The sequence below is a fragment of the Phoxinus phoxinus genome (assembly GCF_949152265.1).
Source record: "Phoxinus phoxinus genome assembly, chromosome: 8".
Lineage (NCBI taxonomy): Eukaryota > Metazoa > Chordata > Actinopteri > Cypriniformes > Leuciscidae > Phoxinus > Phoxinus phoxinus.
Genome location: NC_136883.1, coordinates 17,961,372 through 17,985,889, shown reverse-complemented (window position 1 = coordinate 17,985,889; position 24,518 = coordinate 17,961,372). Strand labels below are relative to the sequence as shown.

At 39.5% G+C, this 24,518-nt stretch overlaps 2 protein-coding genes and 1 long non-coding RNA gene across 3 annotated transcripts in view; 2 read left to right on the top strand and 1 right to left on the bottom strand.

Moving 5' to 3' along the window:
* The window catches only part of LOC307002810 (uncharacterized protein), a 185,218-nt gene that overhangs the window by 37,299 nt on the left and 123,401 nt on the right, over positions 1-24,518 (top strand). The window lies entirely within an intron of this gene.
* On the top strand, positions 7,285-8,696 carry LOC307003097 (uncharacterized protein; the record flags this gene model as incomplete). Its single annotated transcript, XM_079621210.1, has 3 exons — positions 7,285-7,434; positions 8,041-8,116; positions 8,313-8,696. 3 exons carry the CDS (start codon positions 7,285-7,287, stop codon positions 8,435-8,437), a joined length of 351 nt encoding a protein of 116 aa, XP_079477336.1. The 3' UTR covers positions 8,438-8,696.
* LOC307002826 lies at positions 16,468-17,437 on the bottom strand. The gene is made up of 3 exons (XR_013798555.1): positions 17,172-17,437; positions 16,714-16,921; positions 16,468-16,622 (listed from the first exon to the last, which is right to left on the bottom strand). It is a non-coding gene; the product is annotated as an uncharacterized lncRNA (long non-coding RNA).

Below are 24,518 nucleotides of genomic sequence, written 5' to 3'. Positions count from 1 at the left end.
TAATTATAGCCTCGCGTCGCGGGTGCGCGCCGATGACGTCACCGACCGAGGCTATATTACTTCCGGTCGATTCCATCGACGTGTTTACACACTATATTCACAGCAGGTCACGATTAAAGACGTTACCAATGCGCTAAGCAGCGCAGCATCGATTGTAGCTTTTGAAAGGGAACAGTTTAATTAGGGCTGGGCGATATGGCCAAAAAAAAATATCACGATATTTTTTTTTATATCAGTCGATATCGATAATTATCGATAAATGTCAAATCTTTATTTATTTCAAGTTTAAAGACAGATTTTTACTCCGAAGTGAAAGCTGTAGAAACCAGAGAGTTGTTTTTAAACTACTCTTTATTGTCAGAATATATCATGACAAACACTTGCCAAACAGGTGAACATTTCACAAATCTGAGGTAGAACATTCAAACATTTGTCATTTTTCCTTAACAAAATAAATATCTTTATTACAGTAGTATTAGCTTGAGTTAGGATGCAGATTTAACTATATACAATTTATGTTCATTAACAAAAACAGTAACATCTGTTAAAAAAAGTAACAACATTATTTTATTCTTTAGTTTTATTTAAATTAACCATTGGCCATCCAGCATCATGCATTTAGATCATGATAACCACAGATAAAATGTAACTTTATGGTTTCTATGGTATTTATGAAAACCAGTAGCCTAAATTCATTATTAAAAACTGTAATTATATTCAATTAGTCCTTTAATACATTGTCTACATTAATAATATTATACAATTCAATATATATATATATATCCCACGCACATTTCATGGTGCAGTTATTACTAGGCTAACGTTACAGTAACGTTAAATCCGTGGTAAATGATGGGAATGTGTTGACGGAAAAGCCTTCTCTGTATCATTGCGCACAGTGTTTCTCCTGTTCGTCAGCGCTGTTTCATCTGCCTTTAAACTGGGTTAAATCACTGAGACATTTGTGTTCTTTGCTGAATTCAAGCGCTTCTCACTGGATCTCGTGACCGAGACCGATCAGATTAAACGCGTCTGCTCGAGTGAACTCGCGCTGCGCTGCCGTTTGGACTTTGAGCCGAGCGGATAAACGGTCCGTGTGGCGCGCGGTTCAAATGAGATTCGTTCCGCTTTTGGCGCAAAAACATTATCGAACATTTATCGAACTCTTGATATCGTTTTATCGAGAAAAATGATATCGCGATAATTATCGTTATCGTTTTATCGCCCAGCCCTAAGTTTAATCATAAACAAAGGTCAATTATTGAAGCTGGAGTCTTAAATCTTTTTTAATGTTGCTCAGTTTGTCCAGATCAAGTAAGAGTGATGTTTTAACGAGTAATGAACAACAATAATCTGGGGCCGTCTGTGATCTTTACTGTGAAATGGGTTCAAAGAAAGATATTATAAAAAAAGGGGGGGAAAAAAAAGTAGTTTACTGTACTATTTACAGTACTGTAGTGGCTATATCGTGATTTTTTTTTACAGTAATGCTTTGACTACTGTGATTTCAACTGTAATTATTGGACTACTGTGATTTTTAAGGTTGTACTGTAAACTTTACAATATTCTACTGTAAAAATATTTTACAGTAATGTTACTGTGAAATCTAAAGTAAATAACTGTAGATTTCACAGCCATTTTTTACAGTTTCACCTTCGTAATATTGCACCTCCATTTCTGAATATCAGCGATGCTGAGACCCTAGTTCACGCTTCATCACTTCACGGCTTGACTACTGCAATTCTCTTTTCTATGGCTTACCCAATTCATCAATAAATAAGATCCAATATATTCAGAACTCTGCCGCTAGGGTCCTCACATACACAAATAAATCTTCCCACATTACTCCGATGTTATGTGTAAGCCACGCTATATTGGTCCAATGAGGGTTTCCAATAATACGGGGAAGGTTTCTTGCATGTTCCGTCTTTTCTCATGGCAAAGTATTTTGGGTTAAATAAGACACATTCACATATGCAATCATCTTGTTTTAATCTGACTCCATGAATTTAAAAGGTTCAATGCGACCTTTTTATGCTCTTATGTTATGAAGATAATCGACAAACTGACATTTTGGCATAATTGTGTGTTATTGTTCGTTCAAGCGCAAAAGTGAACTGTATTCTGGCACGCTGTCTGTACGCACGATTCTGGCGAGCGTCTTTCTCTGTGTCACAGTCAGGACATTCACAGGCAGCGAGGTCTCTTTTGTCATGTCTCGCATTAATGGTTTAAAAGCATTTGCATGATTAAGACCTGAATCATATAATGTAACACTAGCCAAAGGATGTCAAAAATTCACGGATGCTGCGTTAAAAGCCCTAATTTTAAAATGTAGCACAAAGCAGATGGGCAGTTTCTACTATCTTGATTAAATTACTATCCCAATCAACAAACACAGGCTCTGTGTTCCAGGATTGTGACGCGCCTACCATTTGCAGTAAATCATTGATCTCTGATCTGAGAACACAGATCTCTTCCTGAGTAAACAAAAAGCATTCCGTTGAACTGTTTTGCTGACCAGCCCTTCGAACAAGCCACCATTGTTTAACAGATGTTCACCAAAGTCCACTGATTGTTAAACTTATCAAGTCTAGGCCACGCACATACATACAGATTTCCCCTGAGGGGAACGCGAGTTCACCCAGAAACCGACTCCAGAAAAGGACTTCTACCATAAAGTCACTCTTAAATGTACTAAATATATCCTTTTTTGTGTTAAGATGTGTTTATACACCATAGGAAAGCATATATATGTCCTAGTTTAACATTAATCGAACTGCAAATGCCTATACTAATGCATAATAATGTAACTTTGTATTCCTATAATCTTAATATGACGTGTTTGATATCTCTGTAATTCTCTAAATCTAACGGAGTCGAATTCCGATAGCAGAATGCAGTAATGTACATTGTTTTACACATTTCATATTACTGGAGCCGAAAGGTTTAAGTCAAACACTTTTGTAACTCAAGCCAGAAGGATGTTCCAAGCAAACAAAGGAATCTTCCCGCTTGCAAATCTCGGCAGATGATTTGCCCTTCCAGAAAAACAGGGCGGGGACAGGATTCCCTCAAAAGACGGAACTTCCCTGTCTGCGCTCTCTTCAGCTCTCTTCCACCCTTCATCCCTACTTCGTCATGTGAAAGTCTCCGGTCCTGAACTCCTCAGGAGTTTGCATCTTATTTTCTTTTCTTTATCTTTATCTTTTCATTTTCAAATTCTCATTTGTTCACTTCCACCTAAGAGTGAAACGAACTTAGCCTGAATTATTCCTTCGGTAATTTTACTTCCAAGAGGCCTTCAAATCTCCCGCGACCAGCGCGCTCCGGAAGCACGAGAACGTGCCCTTCTCCGAGGACACACGCACACGCGTTTCCTTTCCGAATCACAGCCACACACAAAAGAACTATGCAAGTATAACTCCAACAAGTTTAATGTTCTAAGGTTTGATTCGTTGTTGGCTCTCAAAAGGTCTGTGAATTTGCTACAGAGATCATTCTCTCATTATCTCTCTCACTCACACACTCTCTCTCTCTCTCTCTCTCTCTCTTTCAAACCTGGCGCGCGTCCCTCCTACGATTCATCCTAAATCGCTCTCATTCTCTCTCCCTTTCTCCCTATCTCATCTGTTATCCGTTTTGTCTTGTATTGTTTAACTGTAAGTTATGTACATAGACATATAATCAGTGTATATTGTGTAGTCCGTATATTCTGTAGTTTTGCATTTATTAAAACCATTATATCCATGACTGTTTCTGTTTGAAGGTTCGTAAATACAAAGTCAATGAGATTTGCGATCCAAGAGCTACCAGCTCTTATTATTTACTACATTGAGTAGTTTAATTTTATAAACACAGGAAAATTAATGTTCACGGCCGGAAAGTTAATATTTCTTGGAGTTTATAAGAAGGGATAACTTTATTGAGAAATTGATAGGTTAATCTTATGGTCGTTTGCTGGACAAACACCTATTTGATAATTACATTAATTTCCCAGAATCGATCTGAAATAAGATTATTGATATATGAATAAGGAATTATAAGACGTTGTGATTGATTATTCATATATTCAAATAATCTATCTATTTTCAATTTTCAATAATTTAATGTAACTGTAAAAATGCAATATATTAATCATATTCATGATTAGTTATTAAAATTCCCTATAGATAATTTGAGCTAATGTTCAGGTATGACCCAATGCCGTTACACACACATTAGCCTCGCGATGAAGCAAGCCGCTTCCAGGCGTTAAGGGGCGTGGCAAGACGACGCAGTGTCTCATTCTCTCCTCAGGGAACAAGGGTTACAGTCGTAACCCGAGACGTTCCCTTTCGTAGGGAACTCGCACTGCGTCGTTGAAAACGACTCTTTGGGGAACGAATACCCACTAGGCCACACACCGAAAAAGCCTGTCCTAGAGTGAAGCTGATCTCAGGCACTTACGCTAGGACGAGAGCACTCGTGCGCCAGACGCACTAAGGAGGTGAAGACAATAAAACCTGATGAAAGTGTGCGGGGTAGCCCAACCGGCTGCCTCACAGATCTCCTGGAGGGGCACTCCCGAACGGAGGGCCCTAGAGGATGCCATGCCTCTGTTAAAATGAGCCCTTACGGCCAATGGTGAAAGCAAATTGCGCACCTTGTAGGCCTACTTATGGTTTGTTTGGAGCCCCTTATTAGGTGACCCAAAACACACTAACAGTAGGTCTGACCTCCTCGAAGAAGAGGACCTCTCAAGGTAAATACTCTGAACCCTGACTGGCCGAGCAAAGGAACCTCTCTTCTTCTGCCGACACATGAGGTGGAGGATGAAATGCTCGCAGGACCATGGACATAGCCATGTTAGAATGCATTTAAGGCACATAGCTGGGTCTCGAGTGCAGGATGGCCTTAACTCTGCTGGGGGGCAAAACCCCAAGCAAGCTGGCGTTAGTGCCAGTGCTTGGAGATCTCCCACTCTCTTAATATTTTAAGAAATAGCTAAGAGAAAGGGTATCTTGAACGTGAGGTCCTAGGCGAAGCCGACTGGAGGGGTTCGAAGGGAGCCAGGGATAGCCCTTCGAGAACCACCGCCAGGTCCCAGGAAGGAACTCTGGACCTGACTGTCGGTCTCATCCTCCATGTACCATGGAGAAATAGTATGACCAGTTGGTGCCTCCCCAAGGGCCCATCACTCGGTGGTGCATGGACCGCCGCAATGGCAGCCACGTACACCTTAAGTGTAGACAGGAATAGACCCGCAGAGAAACGATCTTGAAGAAACTCCAGAACTGAAGCCACTGGGCAGTTAACTGGATCTAACTCATGTTCTCTACTCCAAGTGGAAAAACATACCACTTGAGGCCATATAATCTCCTAGTAGACGGAGCCCTAGAGCTAAGTATGGTTTTGACCACCCCAGCTGATAGACCGGCATCTAGGTACTAGACCCCCTCAGGGGCCAGATCCACAATTTCCACAGCTCCGGCGAGGGTGGAATATTGTGCCCTCCGCCTGAGACAACAGATCCCTCCTCAGAGGAATCTGCCACCGCGGAGCTATCAGAAGTGAAAATATGTCTGAAAACCATACTCGGGCCGGCCACAACAAGGCTATCAGAAGAAGACTGATGCCCTCCTGACGGAAAAGCGTACAGGCGAAGCCTCGGCCAGGCCTGTACCATGGCATCCAACCCCACTGGGGCTGGATGAGTGAGGGAGAACCAAAGTGGACAGTGGGACGTCTCTCGAAGACGCAAACAGATCCACTTCCATTGGTCCAAACTCTGCCATATCAACTTCACCACCTCTGGGTGAAGTCTCCATTCCCCGGGCCTCAGCCCCTGCCTCGACAGGATGTCTGCTCCCTGATTCTGAACCCTCGGGACATATATTGCTCTAATAGATAATAATTTCCCCTGGGACCATAGATTAATCTGATGCACCAGTCTGGATGCGCCCCCTTGTCGGTTCAGATAAACTGATGTCTGGGAGGAAGCTCCTCAGAGCCCTGAACACAGCCAACATCTCGAGGCAAAATATATGCCAAAAATTTTTATTTTTCTGCCACAGACCCCTGGCAAAATGGCCATCCATGACCGCGCCCACGCCAGTGAAGGAGGCGCCTGTCGAAGCGGTTTTCCGGCGACATGCCGCTGCTAACACTGGCCCTTGGGACAGGAACCAAGGTTTCTTCCATATTAATTAGGGAAACGAAGGCATCGGCGCGTAACCCTGATTGTTTGGAACGGATTCCCCCTTGGGGAAATCCCCTTGGCTATCTGCCACCACTGAACCACACCTCATGTGTAGAAGGTCCAAAAGGTATTATGTTGGACACAGCTGCCATGAGGCCCCGCAGTCTTAGAAATTGGTTAACAGGACTTCCGGTTTGGCGATGTAAGAGAGGGCAGCAGAGGCGAGGACCTCCCAACCACACTCCTTTTAAACATATTTATGCGTCTTATTTTTCTAAACTAAATGCTTTGCCATATAACATAAGAACTACACTTAGTTCAGAAAGCGAAATGAGCAACTCTAAACAGAAGCAAAGTTCCGCGCCAGCAACACGGTCAGGCTCTACCATAGCGGGTAAACTAGCAGTAATGGCGGCTAATGACACCACTATCAGCAACAAGGACACACATGGAAAAGACCATACGGATAACTTGTCGATGAGTCAGATAGTCTCCGAACTGGCAAAACAGCGGGCCAGTTTAACCCCCTGGGGTCGGCAATCACGCCGGCGTGATCTGCTCGCTTTTTTTCTTATCAGTGCAAAAGAGATTCAAAATACTTTGTTGGTTTTGATCTTACATTTAAGTGTTTTACATCATTCGATCCAGTTAAGTTTCTATTTTTTTTTGTGTATACTCACAATAAAAACAAAGTGTTGTGTCTTTCGCCAAATAAAGAAAAATAAACATGATGCGAGTTCTGCCTTCTCTCTGTCAGGGAAGTCCATTCTGAAACGCGTCCGAAAATGAACTGTAACTCAGCGAATACTTGTCACTCAGGAACGAGACATTTGTCTTTATGAAGCTAGAATTCTCTTCTTTTAAACGAAGTAATTTATATTTAAAAATACATATTCTTAGTTTATGTAATCCGTTTGAAACCAAGGAGAGGCGCAGTTTTTCGTTCTCTCTTCATTATTTTTAATGAGCTGATGCCGCCACGCCCCCCCGCGCTATTCACATGCTAATAGTTGAGGTGATCTATACGCATCGCACACGCCCTCCGATCAATGCCATCACGCAGTTTCTCGTCAGATTCACGGATAGTTCATCGCGTTTTGAGGATGGCACGCTTCTCCGGTAAAGATCGTCCTCCAGATGATTATGGACAGCGAGGAAGAATTCACCTTTTCCTCAGAGAAACGGTTGCATCTCAGACGGAGAACGGCTGCATTTTCAAGAGCGAATTGATCCCACAGAGGATACAAGTTCGAGTAAGTTGTTTAGTGTTTATATGATTCTTTTCTGATTATATAGAACTCATGTGAATTTTCAGACTATATTTTGCTTAGTTTTGGTTAGCTTTTGACATATTACAGGAAAGATTGCCTTACAATATCCCTAACATTCGTATATGGTCGTGTTTCAATGTGATATTACTCTCTAAACATATTTGTATTATATTTCAATCCATTTTGATTAGCTTATGACACTGATTATCATGCTAAAAATACTGACTTTTGCGAATATCTGCTTAGGTGTAAATATGATTTCGTGCAAATATATTTCAGCCTCCGGTAAAATGTGATACTGTCTAAATAGCCTACTAGACATTATATTTTTATATATAAATGTTCGGTTTTGGTTAGCCTATGACACACGCTAAAATATTGCCACAGATGATTGTGAATGCAGGTGTAAATGTTTGAAATGCGTGCGCAGATAATGGCCATCAACAGCGCGATCTATGGCCCATAAATAGATATTTCTCCGTCCTATGGCCCATCAACAGATATATAGACTACATGCATTGTGCGTCCATACCCATTAATCGCCCATCTTTGGATAATGTATGCTAACAGTTGTTTTTATTTTTTTAGGAATGTGTTTGCATCACACTCTCCTTCTCCAGCAGAGGGATAGCAGGTGTCGTTCAGTTCTCAATCGAGAATGATGGTAAGTGCACAGACGTAATATTTTACTGATGAAATGTAATTGTGTTTACAATATACATAATATACTCGTCATAATATACAAGTAGGGCCTACCTATTCTTGTGTGAAATTACTAAATCGGTTGTCTTTTTCTTAATCCATGGCCATAGTGATTGATAGCGATAATAATACAGTTTCTTTGATTGTGTTATCAACAGATGTGACAATGAACATGTCCAAGCACCGGTCCCGAAGAGAGCCATGGCAAACAAGCAACAGGTCCAAGTCCACCCTGTCATGGAAAACCGAGACTGATGTTGACATGGTTGCACAGACTGCGTGATTCCTGCCCGGGAAACTGGACCGCAAGTGACCTCTGTTTACTCACATTCGCCCATGAGTCTGTTTTGTAACAGTATACACTACCTTTCTTTCTTTTTTTTAAAGGATGTGTTGTTATATTGTTAGGAAAGATTTCTATTTTGAATAAATGCTTTTCTTTTTAATAATAATAATAATAACTGTTTTTCCAACATTGATAATACCCGATTATCAAATCATGATATTAGAATGATTTCTGAAGGATCATGTGACACTGAAGACTGGAGTAAGGATGCTGAAAAATCATTATTTTAAATTGTAATAATATTTCACAATATTACTGTTGTTTCTGTATTTTTGATCAAATAAATGCAGCTATCTTCCAAAAATATTAAAAATATTAAAAATGGTAATGTGTCCAAACGTTTGACTGGTACTATATGTTTATATATGTACGGTAGCACTGTGGTCTTGTGAGGCACAACATTTAGTTCCTCCACATAGAGTAATTACAATAAAAACAGATTTAAAAACAAAACCTTTGAATCTCCTCTCGTTCTCAGATGCTCCTCTCTGCCTCACAGCACCGTGACGGGGCATTAGCCATTGGGGGAGTGTCTATTGTCTCCCCTCATTCATATTCATGGCCATCAACACCCCTACGCATATAGCAGTGCTGGCACAAAAACTGACTTGCAAAGTTTAAATCATTATATTGTTGTTTTGTGAAAGAGTGATCAGAATGATTTTCACATAATTTTGTAGTAAACATTCTAGCCTACAAGAATGGTAACTCAAAAGACTTGTGCCAAACTATTCAGTATGAGTTATATGAGCTCATTGCAGTGACAAATTTTTTCCCAAAACGTACTAACCACGCATAATATTTTTTTTCTATAAAATGCAAACATGTAACTTCCATTTTGCTCACATATTATTGTAGCAGAGTTTGTGCTGCAATACAGCATAATTATGAGTTGACCAAAGGTATGTTGTAAGTAGCTGAAATAAGCACAAATGTCAGGGCATGTCAAAACCTCTCAAGGGCCCCAAAAACCCCTCAGACCCCAGGGGGTTAAAAGAGGACATGGCAAGTTTAATTCAAGATTCAATCAAACCGTTACAGGCCTCCCTTGACACGCTACGCGAGACAGTGGGCTCGTTTCAGCACCGACTTGCATCTACTGAAGTTCTGGTCGGCGAAAACTTCGAAAGGCTAGCCTCCGCGGAAGCGACGATTAAATCCTTGAAGGCACAGAATACATCTCTTCTTGACCAAATTGACGACCTTGAGAACAGATCCAGAAGGCCTAACCTGCGTATTATCAATATTCCGGAAGGCGCTGAGGATGGAAAAGACCCCATCGGATTTATATCTGGGCTGCTGAAAGATACCATGGAGAGCGTGTTTGACAAACCTCCTGAACTTGAACGAGCACATCGCGCGCTTCGCCCCAAACCTGGAGCAGGGCAATCTCCAAGACCATTCATTGTCTGCTTTCACCGATTTCAAGAAAAGGAAAAAGCACTTAACTGGGCCAGGCGTCATGATACTAAATACAACGGAACGTCACTGCGGCTATACCCGGATACGAGCGCAGCTTTAGCGAAGAAACGCGCCGGATTCAAAGAAGTCAGACAATCCCTCTATCAGAAAGGCATAAAGTTTCAACTTCTGCATCCTGCACGTCTCCGTGTGAAATTCGGAGAGGAAACTCACACTTTTGATTCACCTGAGGCTGCCGATGCTTTTTACAAACAACGCGTCCTTGTACAAGACTGACGTATAATATTGTCCGTGAAGTTAAATGGCACAGACGATATTCAAGCAATAAGGTGACTTTCTCTGTCTATTCTTCTATCGCAAGTTATCTAAACTTCAAGAAAAGACGGCATGTTTGTTTCTGTTTATTGCCTTATAGCTCATTCAGTACAATACGTAATAATGAATGACGCTATGCTGTATTCCGTGTAAATATTGTGGTTTGGAGTCTCTCTAGTAGATCGAGAAGTGAAGACTGGATAATCGGGAGTCATACAATTTAAAATGGTTTCTGCGGCTTGTTTCAGTTGGGGAAGCAGGCATTAGGGAAATGTTGGGTAGTTTGGTTCTAAGTTTCATTTATCCAAAAAGTATTGGAAAAAATTTGGTTTATGTTATGATTTTAGAGAAACTGTATAGTGAGGAAACATTTATGTTGCTGATTGCATTTTTGATCCGTGAATGCTTGACTAAATGTATATCTGTTCATGTCTGATATGGCCGATTTAATTAAATCTCCTGGGGGGTCGAAAGTTAGATTTGTTAGCTGGAATGTCAAAGGCCTAAATAGCCCAATCAAAAGAGGAAAATTTTTTGCATACTTAAAAAAATTAAAATCTGAAATAATATATCTACAGGAAACCCACTTACGCATTGTCGATCATCTCAGAATTAGGAAATCGTGGGTGGGGCAAGTTTTCCACTCTAATTTTAACTCTAAGGCAAGGGGAACAGCCATTTTGATACACAAAAACATTCAATTTACTGCCTCTGCTTCTATTGCAGATCCTCAGGGAAGATATGTTGTAGTCACAGGGATATTATATAATGTTCCTGTCATATTAGTTAATGTATATGCACCTAACTGGGATGATGCAAGTTTTGTTAATAAGCTAGTTTCTTTATTGCCAGACCTAAACTCCCATCTTCTAATTTTTGGTGGTGACATAAACTGCGTAATGGATCCGTCCCTTGACCGTTCTAATCCCAAATCTTTATCCCGATCTAAGATGGCCCAAGCCTTATCTACATTCATGGATGAAGTGGGGGCGGTTGATCCTTGGCGATTTCTGTTTCCACACAACAGAGAATATTCCTATTTTTCACATGTTCATCACTCCTATTCAAGAATTGATTATTTCTTTATTGATAAATCTCTCCTTCCTTCTGTTGGACAAATAGAATATTTACCTATTGTGGAATCAGACCATGCTCCCTTGCAATTAGACCTTATTTGCAATTTAAGGTATAACGAACGGCCTTTGTGGAGACTAAACACGGCCTTGTTATCAGATCCTGCATTTTGTACATTTGTATCAACAGCTATAGATAATTTCCTATTACATAACAGGTCCGTATCTACTACAGCATCTACATTGTGGGAGACACTTAAAGTAGTTATCAGGGGGGAAATAATTTCATATACTTCAACTCTCAATAAAAAACGTAAGCAAAAACTGGACAATTTAATTGATTCTATAAGAAGGGTAGATTACCTTAATTCCACGTCTCCCTCACCTGAACTTTATAAAGAAAGGTTGAACCTTCAAGTTCAGTATAATCTGTTATCAACAAATAAAACTGAATGGTATTTATCACGTTCTAAAGGTTATATATATGAACATGGAGAAAAAGCAGGACGACTTCTAGCCCACCAGTTAAAATCTAAAGCTGCCTCTCAACTTATACCTCAAATTTGTAACAGTAATAATGATTTAATAGTTAATCCAATTGAAATTAATAACACTTTTAAGAACTACTTCTCAAATTTGTATACTTCTGAAAGCCCTGAATCTGACTCTGAAATTTTTGAATTTTTAAATAATATAGATATAGATATACCGACCCTCAACTCTGTGCAGAAAACTGGTTTGGATCAGCCCATACAAATAGAAGAAATTTTAAACTCGATCACATTAATGCAGAGCAAAAAAACTCCTGGCCCTGATGGCTATCCAATAGACTTTTATAAAAAATTTGCAGATAAATTAGCCCCTATTCTTCTTGATATGTTTGAGGACTCGTTGGAAAAGGGTAGCTTGCCACAAACCTTGAATGAAGCAAACATTATACTTTTACTAAAACCTGGAAAGGATCCCTTGAAATGTAACTCTTACAGACCAATCTCTCTCTTAAACTCTGATGTAAAAATTTTGGCAAAAATCCTTGCTTTACGTTTAGATACAGTAATAGAGAACTTGATTTCAAAAGACCAAACAGGTTTTGTCAGAGGTTGACATTCTTTTAGTAATATCCGGAGATTGTTAGGGGTAATACACTCGTCTAAACTTTCTCAGGACCCTGTCCCTCAGGTAGTCATATCGTTAGATGCTGAAAAAGCATTTGACAGGGTGGAGTGGAAATATTTATTCTTTGTGCTGGAAAGATTTGGTTTTGGTACTTCTCTTCTCTCATTGATTAAGTTACTATACTTTTCCCCTAAAGCATCTGTAAGTACAAATAGAGTATGTTCAAAGTATTTTCCCCTATCACGGGGTACAAGACAAGGTTGCCCTCTTAGCCCTTTACTTTTTACTTTAGCCATCGAGCCCCTATCTATAGCATTAAGACACTCACAGCATTTTACTGGCATCATTAGTAGGGGCATAGAACACAGAGTATCCTCATATGCCGATGATATGCTGTTGTATATCTCTGATCCGATCTTAGGTATTCCACAGGTAGTTAAAATATTGAAACAATTCGGAACTTTCTCAGGCTATAAACTGAATTTTTCGAAAAAGTGTTTGTTCCCCCATAAACAACAGTAAGGGCCTCAATATTTTGAATACCGATATACCTTTTCAGTTGTCTATATCAGGTTTTAGATATTTAGGGATAAACATCACACAAGGATTCCCTAACCTTTACAAAGAAAACTTTGCTCCTCTAATCGATAAGTTAAAACTAGACCTAAAAAAATGGAATTTGCTATTTCTCTCTCTGGCAGGTAGAATTAATTGTGTAAAAATGAACATTTTACCAAGGTTCTTGTATTTGTTTCAATGCGTTCCAGTATTTTTAACAAAATCCTTTTTTCAGAACTTAGACAGACTTATCTCATCATTTATATGGGGTGGAAAAACACCTAGGATTAGGAAGGAATTTCTCCAAAGACAGAAGTCTCAAGGTGGATTAGCGCTTCCTAATTTCAGGTATTATTATTGGGCTGCAAATATCTCAAAAGTACTTTATTGGCTTCAGAACCCCAAAGATGTCTGGTGTGTTTCAGAGTCAAACTCCTGTACTTCATCATCCCTTCCTGCTTTAGCCTTATCTAAATTGCCCCTTCGCATTTCATTGTATACTCAATGCCCAGTCGTCGCAAATACTCTCAAGATTTGGTTTCAATTTAGACAATGTTTTGGTTTCAAAGACTTATCCATAGCCAGCCCTATATGCAAAAATCACCTATTTCTCCCAGCTCAATTGGACTCAGTCTTCAGTCAGTGGCAGCAGTCAGGTCTTGTCAAATTTAGCGATCTTTTTATTGATGATTTTTTCGCCCCTTTCTCCAATCTCTCCTCAAAATATAATCTGCCAAGATCACACCTGTTTAGATACTTTCAGGTTCGTCATCTAATCCAAAATCATTGTCCCACGTATCCATCCATTCCTCCCAGTACAGGATTGGATGCAATTTTAAACATTCCCTTACATTTGAGGGGTGTAATTTCTAATGTATATAATACTTTAATGTCAATAAAAAATATGAATCTAGACAAAATCCGTGCAGAATGGACAAAGGATTTGGCAGTGGATATATCAGAGGAAACCTGGAATAATGCGTTATTTAGAGTGAATGGAACAACCTCCTGTACTCGCTTGGGTTTAATCCAGTTCAAGGTCCTCCATAGACTTCATTACAGCAAGGTTAGGCTGTCTAAGATCTACACAAATGTAGCTGATACATGTGAGCGTTGTCACTCTGCTAAAGCAGACCTGGCTCATATGTTTTGGGCTTGTCCCAGACTGCTGGATTACTGGACAGCTATATTTAAAAATTTTGTCTGAGGCATATGTTAAGGATATTAGGCCTAGTTTTGAGATGGCTGTCTTTGGAGTACCTGTACAAGGTGTGGTCATGTCCAAAAATTGTCAAGACGCATGTGCTTTTGCATGTCTATTGGCTCGGAGAAGAATACTACTTGATTGGAAATCAAGTAAACCACCTTTAGTTTCACTTTGGCTTAATGATGTGATGCTGTTTCTGAAACTGGAGAAAATTAAATATTCTCTTAGAGGTTCCACCAAACGTTTTTATTCAGTATGGACCCCAATGATTACATATTTTGAAAAGGTTGTAACTCTTCCCCCAAACTAAAACTAAAATTGTTATTAAAAGGCCTGTGCACATTGGAACTGTTAACACAATCAGACACAATGGGTTAACAATGTTGTCAAATATTTTCTCACTGTTTGTAATATAAGAACTTCGAGATTCTGTTTTTTTTATTTTTTTTTTACTGGTTATATATTTTATTATATTTTTATTGATTGATTTATTTTATTTTTATTTTTTTTATTTTATTTTATTTTTCTCTGTTCAGTGGGTGGGTTGGGGGAAAATTGTAAAAACAAGGAGCATTGTTAACTCTTTCTGTATGTGATGCATCACTCTGTTCCTCCTTCAATAAAAATATATATATATAAAAAAAAAAGAAATTGCTTTACAGTGATGGCCTGGCCTAGCTTTATCCCGGACGCCATGGCCCGGATGGACTCGATACATGCGGGAGACATGTGCCCACATCGTATCTGAGTTCCATACCACGCCCAGAAACTTAGTTTTCTGAGCTGGTACCAACATGCTTTTCTTCGTGTTGAGTCTCACCCCCAAGCTCGGAATACGGTCAAGGACGACATCTCGATGCCGAACTGCCATTGCTCGAGACTGAGCCAGAATGGGCCAGTCGTCGATTAAATTAAGTGTAAGGATGGCCTGAAGCCTCAGTAGGACCAGAGCTGCATCCATACACTTGGAGCTTTTGCGAGGGGAGAGTCCTAGGCCAAGCGGAAGAACCCGAATTTGGTACGCTTCGCCCCCGAAAGCGAACCTCATGTGTATTGGAAGGATGGACCACGGAAGTATGCGTATTTTAGACCTATCGTGATAAACCAATCCTCGGACCTGATTTGATTCACGATGAGCATCTTGAACCTGACCCAGATAGCAAAATACACTCGGGCCAGATCCGGTTAGATTCTCACCTGCCGGAGACTTACCCGTCGGCCCGCTTCCGTCTGCCTCACTCGTGCCGGATGCCTGTTTACTCACTGGCCGATTCCGGTCCGAATCAATCGGCCCAGATGCGGCAGCCGTTAACTTGCCGACGGAATCGGGCCTTCACTAATGCGCACTGCACGCCGGAGCTGGCACGAATCAATCTTGCCATGTTATTATGACTACCTTTAGGCTGTTGATGTTTCTTGAATAACCCATGTAATCACTTTTGTGTTGATATGAAAGAAAATGCTAAAGTCAATCCATATGTATAGCCTACTAACTTTTGAATAAAATGCAAACAAAATTAAAACATTTTAATATATTTATCCCATAATTGTTGCAAATGATATAAACCAAGGCCAGAAAATATGAAGAAAATATTTATTTATAAAATTGCACATGTCTCAAGAAACAACTTAAAAACACACAAGTTATTTAGGGAATTACACTAGTATAAAGAAATATACTTGCATCTAAAAAAAAAAAAATTTGCAAAATTAAAAAGAAAAAATTAAAGACTTAAATAAATTTGAACATAAGAAACATTGCACAAGATCCTAAAACACCAGTTTTTAAATAAACTTTAATTTAAAAAAAGTGCCTGTGTAAAGTGCACAAGTATGAGGAAACCTCTTAAAAGCCTTATTGAAGCCTGCTCAAAGCAAGTTGTTAGATTTAGCTCTTTCCTTCCTTCCTCCATCCCTGTCAGGAGCAAGTTGTAGCCATCTTGTTATATATTTTTCCACCTCTTTATCAGTGGACATCTTGGTATGGGCATTTGTCCTTACTGCATCTGTATATAGAAAACAAGTCAAAAATAGATAGTTAAACTTTGTCGTGCAACACAGTGTTGATAAAAATAAATAACATGATTGTTATCAAACAAGTGCAACCTACATAAGATGGATTTTTTCCCCTCTAACTACAGATCAGAAAAGAAAAATGTTACTTAAATCCTTATAAGAAAAAAATAAAATACATATTCAACATATTAATGTGAAAGTTGTCTTACACGACAGACAGTATAGCAGCCTCAATGTGCTGGAGTATAACTTACTGACTACAACAGTCCTGAGGGCCAATCCACGAAATGCCAGTTTTTAGTGTGCACCACTCCAGTTAATTTTTTTTAGCCAAGGAGTTCAACAAAAGCTTTCCCAGGATACGCCACACAGCTTCTTTAGTGGGAAACCCACCAATAATTCCAAAATAGTTTACCTTTTTAAAAAACACACACAAATAACAGAGTATACATAAAAATATAATACATAAGACAAATTGAGTGAAAAATGCAAGTGCTTGAACTTACCAACTTCTTTATTTGTTCTGGCTGATCCTTTTTGATTTTCAAGCCTTTCCAGATCAGATAAATCTGACAAAGGGTAGGTTGAATGAACTGATGTCTGGACATTCATCACTCTGCGACTGAGCACTGTTCTGTTTTTGCTGATTTTTAAGAACCATGACAAGCTGATGCTTGATGACCTCTTGTGCTTTAAAAACTTCAGTCAGCAAGGCTGCAAAATACAAAAATAATAAATGAGCATAAATTAACTTGAAGCTTGTTTTTTTTCATATAGTGTTTGGTGGGATAAAGAGTCAGTAAATATTTATATAATATTTACCCACTGGACAACCATCCAAAGAAAAACAATTAAAATAAAACAACTTAACAGTGGGTTCAAGTTTAACATAAATCTTTTTAGTTTTGTTAAAGGTAAAGGCCTAATTCAACTAAAAAGTAAAGAGTAAGTTGTGTATACTTACAAACACATGATGAACTGCAACAGGTGCTGTCTCCATCTCCAACTGCACTGGTACATGGACTTAAATTATTCCTAGAGGTGTTGGGACTTGTAATACCATATGCCTGTCTGGATGGAGTTCTCAGGGCATCTACCATAGTCAGTGGTGGTGACGGTATTTGTGGTGCTCCAACAACTTCTGAATGATCCTGAATTCTGCCTGTTTTTTCCAGTCTCTTGCTGGCAAAGAAATGATCTTCATCACTCTCACCTGAGTGGTTTCTTTTATTCCCCCTGAACAGATAAATGTGGAATAAAATTAAAATAGTGCCATAACAAAACATGCAGATTATAATGGATACATGCAATAGATGTATAATTTACATACACAAGACATAGTTCACCCAAAATGAAAGTTCTATAATCTATTCCCTCATGAAGTTGTTGCAGACTTTTCATTTTGGGGTTAACCACAGGGCAAATCCATGCAAAGGTCCTCTTTACCATTGAAAAAAACCATACCCCTTTTAAGTTGTCCAGTTAGGTCTGTATAATTCACGGAGTGGCTGGTATTAAATGCATTTACTGAGAATTTATATTTAAAGGGATACTCCACTGTAAAATGCAAATTCTGTCGTCATATACTCACTCTCATGTTGTTTCAAACCTGTATGAATTTCTTTCTTCTTGTGAATAGAAAGGAAGATATTTAGAAGAATGTCAGTAACCAGACAGTTTCTGGTACCATTGATCACCATAGTATATATTTTTTCCTACTATGGAAGTCAATGGTACCAGAAACTGTCTGGTTACTGACATTGTTCTAAATATCTTCCTTTCTGTTCACAAGAAGAAAGAAATTCATACAGGTTTGAAACAACATGAGAGTGAGTATATGACGACAGAATTTTCATTTTAAAGTGGGGTATCCCTTTAAATCTTTGATTGCAAATGTCACGTCCATAACGTTGGAACTGCCCTACACCGGTAATATGAAAAACAACTGTGGTTAAAAACAAAAACAAACCTGTTCTTTCTTTTTGTGTATACTGGACGATCATCATCATCATCTGTCTGCAAGTCAGACATCAGAGTTGCCTGTGGAAGTTTGAGCCGAGCTTCCTGATAGGTGTCTATAAAATATTACATTGTTAACATCCCCAAAAATATAATAATAATGAAATAGTGTTTTCATAATATATTATACTACCTGTTGTGTGAATAATTCGCACCCTGAAGGCAGACCAAGTATGATTTGAAGATTCTTGCTGTGTTACAGCCTTCTGGATCTTAGACACAGATTTGTAAGTCGGCCAAGCACAGGTACCATTCTGCACCCATGAAGATGGTGTCACAGGTTGGGGTGGGCCAATCAGACTGCACCCACTCCTGAGACCCTTACCACCCTTGGGGAGTCGGACAGAGACCAGGCAAGGAGGACAGACACAAGGCTTCAAACAACAGTTTCTTTTATTAATATAAAAATAGATAAAATCATTTAAAATGGTCAGTCTTCGGAGCAGGGTCGTTCCGTCCTGCGGACCCGCCAAAGGCCCACTTACGGCTGGGGAACTTCACTGCCAAGCAGTCAGGTGAGTACACAGGCGCGTAATCCTCTTCTTCAGCAGGTGACAGACAGGGAACTTACGGCTGGAGGCTTCACTGCAAAGCAGTCAGGTGAGTATACGGGCACGTCTTCCTCTTCTTCTCTTCTCCGCTGGGGAGCTTCACTGCCAAGCAGTCAGGTGAGTACACAGGCACGTAATCCTCTTCTTCAGCAAGTGACAGACAGGGAACTTACGGCTGGAGGCTTCACTGCAAAGCAGTCAGGTGAGTATACGGGCACGTCTTCCTCTTTTTCTCTTCTCCGCTGGGGAGCTTCACTGCAAAGCAGTCGGGTGGGTGTACAGGCACATAATCTTCTTCTTCAGCACGTGACAGACAGAGAACTTACGGCTGGAGGGCTTCACTGCAAAGCAGTCGGGTGGGCGTACAGGCACATAATCCTCTTCTTCAGCACATGACAGACAGAGAACTTACGGCTGGAGAGCTTCGCTGCAAAGCAGTCGGGTGGGTATTGTAGCACATGTCAGATGACCAGTCTGCCTCTGATTCGAATTTAATCAAATCTAATTCCCAAACGACCGGTCCTTCCTGGTTTGCCACACAAAGTACAGAGTGCCTTCTGTGATTAAGAGTTAATGACATTACAATCAACAAATACAGCTTTGTTCTTCCTGGATTGCAACACAAGAGACCAAATGGCGCCAGACATTCGAATAAATCATTGACAGCGATCTGAGGGCACAGATCGCGTCTGTCTGAATCGCCAAAGAACCATCCTGTACTGCTCCACAGGGAGCTGCCGATCAACAAGTCGCCACTGCGTCGGGTGATCTCGCGAACCCCCCATGGGATCGTTTAACCACTGATTAACCCCTTTAGAACAACAGAACAGTGTTTGTCAAACGCTCACTGCTGATCTCATCAGCTCAGATATACACGCACACACATACGAACTTTGGGAAACAAACGTCAACGTGTGAAGAATTCTGCATACGCACACACATACACACACTCACATGCCCCTCGCGGAATTTCGTCAAACGGACCTAACACCTCACAAACAAGCCATGAATTGTTTAAACAGATGTTGGACCCAAAGCCCACGAGCTGCTAATTTCATCAATTTCAGAAAAACGCACATACACAGAGTATTGCTCCGGAGCTCAGGACAAAAGTTCAACACGCGTCCGAACTCTGAACGAACTGCGAACAAACCCTACACACACACACACCAAACACAAGACACTCCATCTCTGGACATTGTGGTCAAAAATCAACTCTTTCCGATGTATTTTGAAATGTATTTGTATTGTGTGTCACGGTCGCTATATGATAGACCGTCATAACGATAAGTGTGTGGTATAATAGAGTTTGAAATGCTTATTTTTATTAAGAATCATGTAACTCCTTGCTATCAAATCACAGAAACACAATCTTTGGTATGGTTTTATTCGAGAAAAACTATGCATTCTGCCATTTATATCAGTTTATAACAGTTTTAATCTCCGCTGGACATCCTCCCAGGAGGAGTTTTCTTAGCGAACCAAGAGAGTTTTGGTCACACCTGCCCTCCCAAGCGATTGGTCGGACACGGGAGGGAGACGTGACCCTAACTCCTTCAAAACACGAGCGCGAAACTCTTCTGCTGTAGTGTTTTCCCACCAGAGAGAGACCGTTCTTCTTCACTACACGTTTTCCTCCGTTTGCTTTTTACTTTCGTTTTTATTCTAAGTTAAAACTTACGAGAGAGAGGATGGAGATCGATTGGACTACTCCGTCTCTCACAACGATCTTACTGTCCAGCAATTTCCTCCTTCTGGTTGAGTCGGCATGTTCCTTCTCCCAAACTCACAGTGCCGCAAAAGTTAGAAATTTGTCACCTTGTGACAATGGCATAACTTCTACTTCAGATGATTCGGTGAATTCCACAATATGGAACATTTTCAAAAAAGAAATCTTTAAAAAAAAGAAAAGAGCAATTTGTTGCATTTTACACATTTAAAATTCCAACCTTTTATGTTACTTTTATGTTACACCCCACAAAACACTACCTGAATGTGGGATTTAGGTGTATTAGGTTTAAATAAATCTACACTACAATACAATCCTAAATCCACACACTTGAATTGCTGTTGATGTCAATTTAAATGCAGTAAAGGTAGACAGGCAAACTTGTTTTGAAAAGGAAGCATGACATATTTAAGCGTCTCTTCAATTTTGGCACATTTAAATTCTTGAGAAAGATCAGATACAAGATAAACTCCAAGCCTGCAAGAATCAATAGGGTAGTCATAATATCTACTGACCGACTCAAACTCAGCATATATTATGTATGCATCATTATTATGAATATAGATGTTCTGTACCAATCCAATATTGTTACCAATTCCGACACAGTTATCTCCTTTAGAAACTTTTAGACAAAAATTTGTGAGATATATTTCTTTATACTGCCTCACTTCTTTAACCAACGGCAAAATGGGACCATCACAATGCTCTTTTCGCACATAGCTTTTGGGAGGGTCAATCTTAGAACCACCACTAGATATTTCAGATATCCTGCGTACAATCTGTGCAACAGGATGACATGGTCATCTGACCAATCTTTTTAACTGCCCTAAAAAAATATTGAAAGGAAATGCAGAAATGTTGTCCAGTGGACCATGGCATTTCACATCATCAGCTAAATGAACAAGGCCATGCACATTATAGACAACATATTCATTGCCATAGAGCTTCCCAAAGTGCTCCACAAAAGCCACTAGTAATGCCTTTGCATATTCACACATTACAGAACACAGGGTTGGATCAATACGAATTGAAATCACAACTGAGAGAAGCGTAAAGTTATTGTAAACAGGAGTGCATACAACATCACAAAGAACTACTGATCCCGTGTAGAGTAAAAACTGTCTAAGTTCAGTTGCCTTCCACCTGTTTTTTTCTTCAATTGACCTTGGTTTACGAGCAAATTCTGATGGGACATAATTCTTAATGGAGAGTAAGTTCTGAGATAATTTGACTACTTTCTGTGATGGTAAACGAGTCTTGAGAGGACCACTTGTCCATAGATCTAATAACCTTTGCATCACACCAAGACAGACTAAATGCATATAATCATGAGGGAAACAAGATATCATGTTTATATCAAGTTCAGTAAGTGGAGATCTAGCTATGTGGTGGTCTTCATCACACATGCTCCTGAACGTTTCATCCGTTCTTAGGGCAGCATTGGTCTCAGGGAAAGTCATACGCTTTTGCATATAGACACCAGACTGTACACATTTACCACATGATGAATAACCTGTATGAGACTTAACTCCCTTAACATATGCACGAGCAGGTGCATCACAAACTACAGAACTAATTTTTAGGAGTAGTTTCTTTCCTTTGAAAATAAAGCCTGACTGCAGGACCTTAACTTCATCAACTAAGCTTTTTAAATACTCTGACAATACTTTTGGTTTGCAAATGCCACCAAATATTGCTATAAGAAAAGGCTTTTTGGTTATGCCTTGCAATAAGCCTAAAATAGGCCAAAGTTGCATATTTGAACTCTTGTGCAACGGAACGCCGTCAAAATTCAACTGCAATCTCAGTGTATGTCTGTTTGGTAGTGGGGGCAATATTTTTTCAAGAACTCCAGACAATGCATTAAGAATGCCAAAATAGTAGGAAGAACCTCCTGCTACTTGTTCTATTCTATATATTGTGTTAGTCTTAAGCAGTGTTCGAGCGTCTTTTGGAAGGCTGGGATGCATACTATGCAAGACTGACAGGAGTGCTGTTAATGCAACCATTGTGATTCTGAAGTCTATGGCCCAGTCAGAGCGTTTCTAAAAGCTTCATCAGGACTTTCCTCAAAATGGTCACCACTATTCTCAGAATCAATTTCAGAGTCTTCTGACATCACAGCATCATAATCATCATAATTAACAGAGTCTTCTGACATCACCACATCATAATCGTCAAAGTCCTTATCTTTAGGTGCCTCGTGTTCACTAGTTTTCACAGTTTCACACTGTTGATTATGAGGAGTGTCATTACTAGTAGAGTTAAGAGTTTGCAGAGACTTCAAAACCTGAGCAACACTTGCTCTTGCCTTTTTTTAAATGTTAGAATTCACAGTATAAAACTCATAGTTTTCAGCCATGACTTATGTATATACATATACATACAATCAGGGGCGCTGTATAGGGGGGGAAAGTTAGGACGATTCCAAGGGCCCCTGACTGACAGGGGCCCCAACAAATAGGTAAAAAGTAATTAAAAAATTGTATTATATTATACACTATATAATTCATCATCATTGAGTATATTTCAAATAGTAATTAAATTAATGATGTCTTTGATTGTACTTATTTTGGAAATCAAAGTTAAATATCCCCATTGACCAAAAAGTAAACATCCACCCCCCTGTATCTGCATGAAATGGTTTGGTCCTGCCTTAGCGCACTCATCATCAGTAGCCGCGTTTCTATTGACTAAAACGTAATTTTCCTCTCGGGAAAAGTCATTTAAAAAATCATGCCAACGGACGTTGGTAGGTTTATATATTCCAGCCACCGCACTAGACATTATTATTATTAAGGGAAGGAGACGTAGGCGTTTTATTCAAGCATCAATGGCAAGGAAAGACTCTGTGAGTGGCAGATGTGAGGAGTTTCTGGGTGTTTCTCCCTCATTTCTGCTTTGAGGTCTTGATTGTGGCATTTCTTTGAGGTTTAGAATCCAGTATTCCTGTAATTCTTTAACAGATTGACACCCTTTCTTTAGTCTTTCCTCTCTCTCTTTTCTCTCTTTCGTTTTTTGAAAACCAGATTTTCTTTTACTATGCAACTTTGTGGTGTCTGTCATCCGCGTTTCAATTACCCTTCAAATTGCGCAAATTGAAATTGCGAATCGAAAATCGGCTCAATGGAAAAAGGTCAATTTCGCAATAACTCCCATTTATCTCAAATTTTTTTTTTACATTTGCATGAGGTAGTTTTTCAGGCAATTTGAAAAATAAATATTTCGCAAAACTGCAATGGAAAAAGTTTTTGTGCATTTACAGTCACCTGACGTAGATGACGTGGTGTGTTTGGACAGAATAGACGAGTTGTTTATTAAATTCATAAAAGACAAAAGAATTACAGGAATACTGGTGTATTTCAATTTATTTTTAGAAGCTTACACACACACACACACACACACACACACACACACACACACACACACACACACACACACACACACACACACACACACACACACACACACACACACACACACACACACACTGTTTTGTAGCACTGTAATAACCCTGATGTGGAAATTCCGTTTTACACGTCAACTTTATTTTGTTGTTGGCATATATGTGCAGTTAAGTAAAAAAAAAATCAGCTGTTTTCATTGTTTTGAGATGATGATGTTAATTTATTTTGATTAAAAAGTTCATATATATTTAGTTTTTTTAGTTTTTCTTTTTTTTAAATCTCAATAAAATTACATTGAGACTGTAAAGGATTGCCTTAAGGACATTTTTATGGTGGCTTTTAAACTTGCATCAAATAGTGAATTGCATACTGTATGCAGACTTGCATTTACAAATCACCAGCAGTAGGCTAAATATTGTGCTAGTACTAGTATTGAACTACAAGAAGCAAAACAGTTGCAAGCATTTGATTAGTTATGTAAAGCATCTGATGGGACAGGTACGTCCTAGAGATCTGGTGACAACAGCTGCGCGGAGGGGGCCCAATTGATTTTTTTTGTCATGGGGCCCAAAATTCCTGGCGGCACCCCTGCTTACAATAGCCTC